Here is a 4437-nt window from a genome sequence, read left to right as displayed (position 1 = left end):
ATAGCTTTGTTCATTTAGGGATGAGCGAAATGCTTCCAGATGTCACATGCTAAAAATTCTACATCTTTTATTGTTTCGTTCATCATTAGTATTGATCATATGAATGGATATTGGTCAATACTTGTCTTAAGGTGGGACCCCCCCACCAAAAGAAAAAAATTATTATATTATGCATCTTTTTTTCACTTTTGTGTTTGAATCTACCTATAAAACTGAGACAAATTATATATTTCTTTTTCATCTAGTCCTAATTTTTGCTGAGATATGAAAACAAAAATAGCGTAATTTTCAGAGTTCTTTTGAGAAAATTCAAATAAGCTATGAATTTTTTGAATCAGAAAACCTGTCATTGTAGGCTAACAAAAGCCTTTTTCTTTTATATATATTTTGGGGGGGGAAAAAAATATCGTCATTAGTGTGCTGGACAGTAAAAAAAACTGAAAAAAATCACATTTTTTGGATATGAGTGACTATAACATTTTTTCAAACCAGAATTTATTTTAAAGGCTTCTGTCATGATGTAGCTACTATTATTAAGAAGGCCTCCTCAAAATTTCAAGCAAATCTATCAAATAGATTTTCTGGAAAGAGCTTTGAAATTTTAAGAAGTGCTCATTTTGAGAAAATTGTCTGTAAAGATTAGTAACACAAATGTCAGCTTCTACCTTTGTTTTGGAACAATCTATGGATGATTCCAATGATTTAGCTCAGAATTCTCTGGTTCATGTTACTTAATGAGTCCATGTTAGCTTCCCTTTACATATACTTTGTCTTGCTCCATCTCTATATGCCATAATTTCCTAATTTTCTGGTGGATTATCTCATCAGAAGAGTGGGTTTGGTCACCATGTTTACATTGTGATGGGGGAAGGTGTGGTCACATGATGTGCTGGACCAATCACAGGGTGCCATTCACTGAGTGTAGCCGAAAACGAGACTCGATGTGCATTTGGTTCTTCAATATAGGTTGATTTTCTGGCTTTTTACACTGGATAGTGTCAGTGTTTCATCATTTTATGCTAATGAGGGTATAGTAGAGGTCTGTAGTTGTCTACTGGTATGTGGAACATATCAAAAATCGTGGATTTACGATGTGTTGTCACTGCTCAAACATTGACCATTTTTGTGCGTAATACATCGAAAATTGATGATTTCCAGCCAGAATCGTCTCATAAGACATCAATTTTAGGTAGGAAGACATATTCTTATTGTTCTGCTGTGTTTGTAGATGAAAGAGAAGGCTTTGTGGGACCAAAAGACACTGTTATCTCAATATAGACAATCCTACCCAAAACTGTCATATTGATATTTCATGACCCTTCACAATGGACAAATATTTGAAAAGGAAAGATATTAGTGACGAGTCTAAGTCCAGAGGTAAATAACCTTCAACCTCCATTATCAAAAAGAGGAATATTAATCTACAATATTGTGAAAATTATGTGAAATTTGGATTTCATTGGTCTGGTGACATTGACAAACCAAGTCCATCATGCATAGTGTGTGGTGAAATAGTGTCAAAGGAATCCATGGTACCAAGTAAGTTAGAAAGACATTTTAATTCAAAACATTCATCTCTGAAAGATAAAAAGCTTGATTACTTTCAAAGACTGTTAGAGCAGAAATCAAAACAGCAAAGTTATTTTGAGAAAATAATGACCGTGTCTGAACAGGCCCAACTAGCATCAATTCAGGTGGCTGAAATAATAGCATTAACATCTAAACCCTACATGCTTGCTGAGTCAGTCATCCTCCCAGCTTGCAAAAAGATAGTAAAATCCATGTTTGGTGAAAAGGCTGAGAAGAAATTGAACAATATCCCACTTTCAAATGATACAATACATAGAAGAATCCTAGATATGTTGAAAAATATCGAAGACAATGTTCAGAAAAAGCTTAAGAATTCTAATTTTGCTTTAACCATGGATGAATCAACTGACATCAGTAATAAAAGTCAATTGCTTGCAATTGTACGTTTTATTGACGAGAATGAAATAATCAATCAATCTTTGTGCTGTAAAGAAATGTCCACAACTACAAGAGGTCAAGATATTTTTGATTTGATAACAGGCTACCTCAAAGAAATAAATTTGTCTTGGAGGTCCTGTGTTGGTATTTGTACCGATGGAGCCCCATGCATGACAGGCTGTATTAAAGGATTTGTATCCTTTGTAGAAAAAGAAAATCCAAATCTCATTCGCAGTCATTGCTTTCTACATAGAGAAGTTCTTGTTTCAAAAATATTGCAGGAAGATTTAAAGGTTGTGTTACATCAAGTTGTTGGAATGGTCAATTATATAAAAAGTAGGCCATTAAAGTCACGATTATTTGAACAACTGTGCAAAGAGATGGACTCACAGCATGTTAAGTTATTAATGCACACAGAGGTTCACTGGCTGTCGAACAGCAAAGTACTAAATCGTGTTCACAAATTGCACAAGGAACTACTATCATTTTTTCTCCAGAAAAAGCAGGAGAAATTCTGTGAAAACCTTAGTTGCGAATTTTGGATGTCTAAAATGGAATATCTAACAGAAATATTTAGTGAACTAAATATAACAAACAGTCGTATGCAAGGTAAAAACGAAAATATTCTCACTTCAATAGACAAGTTAGTTGCCCTCAAAAAGGAAATTGTCATTTGGTAAAAAAGAGCAATCACTGGCAATCTTGATATGTTCCCTTTATTGCATTCTACCTGCATTAGAGAAGTAGTCCCCATTGTGGTTACTCATCTGACAGCCCTGGACAAAAGCATCTACAATTACTTTGCGTCATTAAAGACAGAAAATTATGATTGGATTAGAAATCCTTTCACAAATCATTCTTCCAACACTGAACTTGAGTTACAGGAAGAAGAATTGGCCACCCTTTCTAGTGACCGCAGGTTAAAATAAAAAAATTTGACTCTGCCCATTGATTCATTTTGGATTTCAATTCAAGAGGAGTATCCTATATTATGTAAAAGAGCTTTAGCAATTTTAATACAATTTTCAACTTCTTATATATGTGAATTAGGCTTCTCACCATTAAACAACATCAAAAACAAGAAGTGTGAGAGATTACGTACAATGGAAGAAGAAATGAGGGTGTGTCTGTTTCATATTTGACCAAACATAGAGGAAATTATAAATAAAAACCAGACACAAATTTCTTACTAAATAAGCCAGCTATTTGATTGATGAGATTCGAAACACTGCAATAAAGTAAGTTCATAGCTGTATTTTTCTTTATTTAGTTTGAATCATTCTATGTATCTATGACTAGTCTGTGTCTATGGTTGTATGCCATCTATGACTTGCCATGTTTCTATTTTGCAAAATTCAAAGATTTTTCATATATATTTAGCCAGGTGTGCCGCTATTTTTTCATGTGTTCCAAGGTGTGCCATTAGCAAACAAAGGTTGAGAACCACTGTACTAAAGAGTAAATTTATTCAATAAAATCACCATTGGTTTCAACCATGGCCTCCAAACAACTTAGGAATTTCCTGCGACTCTTTTGGACAGTCTCCTTAAGTTGGTGAATGCTGCCATAATCCTTGCCTTCACTTCATCTTTGATGTTACAAGGAATTTTGTCTCTCACTCAACTGTGTCCCACACACAATAATGAGGAGTCTGGGGAGTTAGGTGGCCGGATGTTAGGGGTTATGTGGTCACAGAAATTGTCTGACAGCCATGACTGGGTTCTCCTGCTTATATGGCATGGTGCAGAGTCCTGTTGCAAGACATAAGGTCTTCCAGCAGCCACCCTCTTGACACAGGGCAACACTACCTCCTCTAGGAATTTGATGTAGGCCTCCATGTTGAGTCTGAGGCTGTGTGGGAAGATGAAAGGATGTACAGCATCACTAGTCATCACTTCAAACACCATGATGTTGACTGGATGCTTGATTTTTATCACTCTCAGGGCATGTTTTGGAGAAATGGCAAGCCAACGGCTGTTCTGTGTGCTCACCATCTGTTTGTATTGGAGCTTTTGGCATGAATGCCAAGCAGCACAGCAAGTTATTTCCAAATTCCTGGTAGAGTGAATTGTGTCATGCTACTGTTTTTCTCACTATGCTGCGTAGTAGACAAAATCAAATACAAGCAATGCACATGCATAATACTATAGCGACAATTTATCCATCGCACCTTGTATGTAAATGTATATATATATATATATATGTGTATATATATATATATATATATAAAAGTATATGTACACACACACATAAATATATATACACACACATATATATATATACATATATATATATATATATATATATATATATATATATATATATATATATATATATATATATATATATATAAATATACATATATATATATACATATATATACATACACACATATATATATATATCTATACATATATATATAAATATACATATATATATATACATATACACACACACATATATATATAT

General features: G+C 33.9%; 1 protein-coding gene across 1 annotated transcript; it reads left to right on the top strand.

Moving 5' to 3' along the window:
* The first annotated feature begins 1529 nt into the window (after positions 1–1529).
* LOC106881401 (zinc finger BED domain-containing protein 5) lies at positions 1530–2648 on the top strand. The gene has a single exon (XM_014931780.1). The coding sequence runs from the start codon at positions 1530–1532 to the stop codon at positions 2646–2648; it is 1119 nt and encodes a 372-aa protein (XP_014787266.1).
* The last annotated feature ends 1789 nt before the right edge of the window (positions 2649–4437 follow it).

Source organism: Octopus bimaculoides, chromosome 20, assembly GCF_001194135.2.
Source record: "Octopus bimaculoides isolate UCB-OBI-ISO-001 chromosome 20, ASM119413v2, whole genome shotgun sequence".
NCBI lineage: Eukaryota > Metazoa > Mollusca > Cephalopoda > Octopoda > Octopodidae > Octopus > Octopus bimaculoides.
Note: the sequence above shows the minus strand (reverse complement) of the source record. Positions and strands in the feature narration are given on the sequence as shown.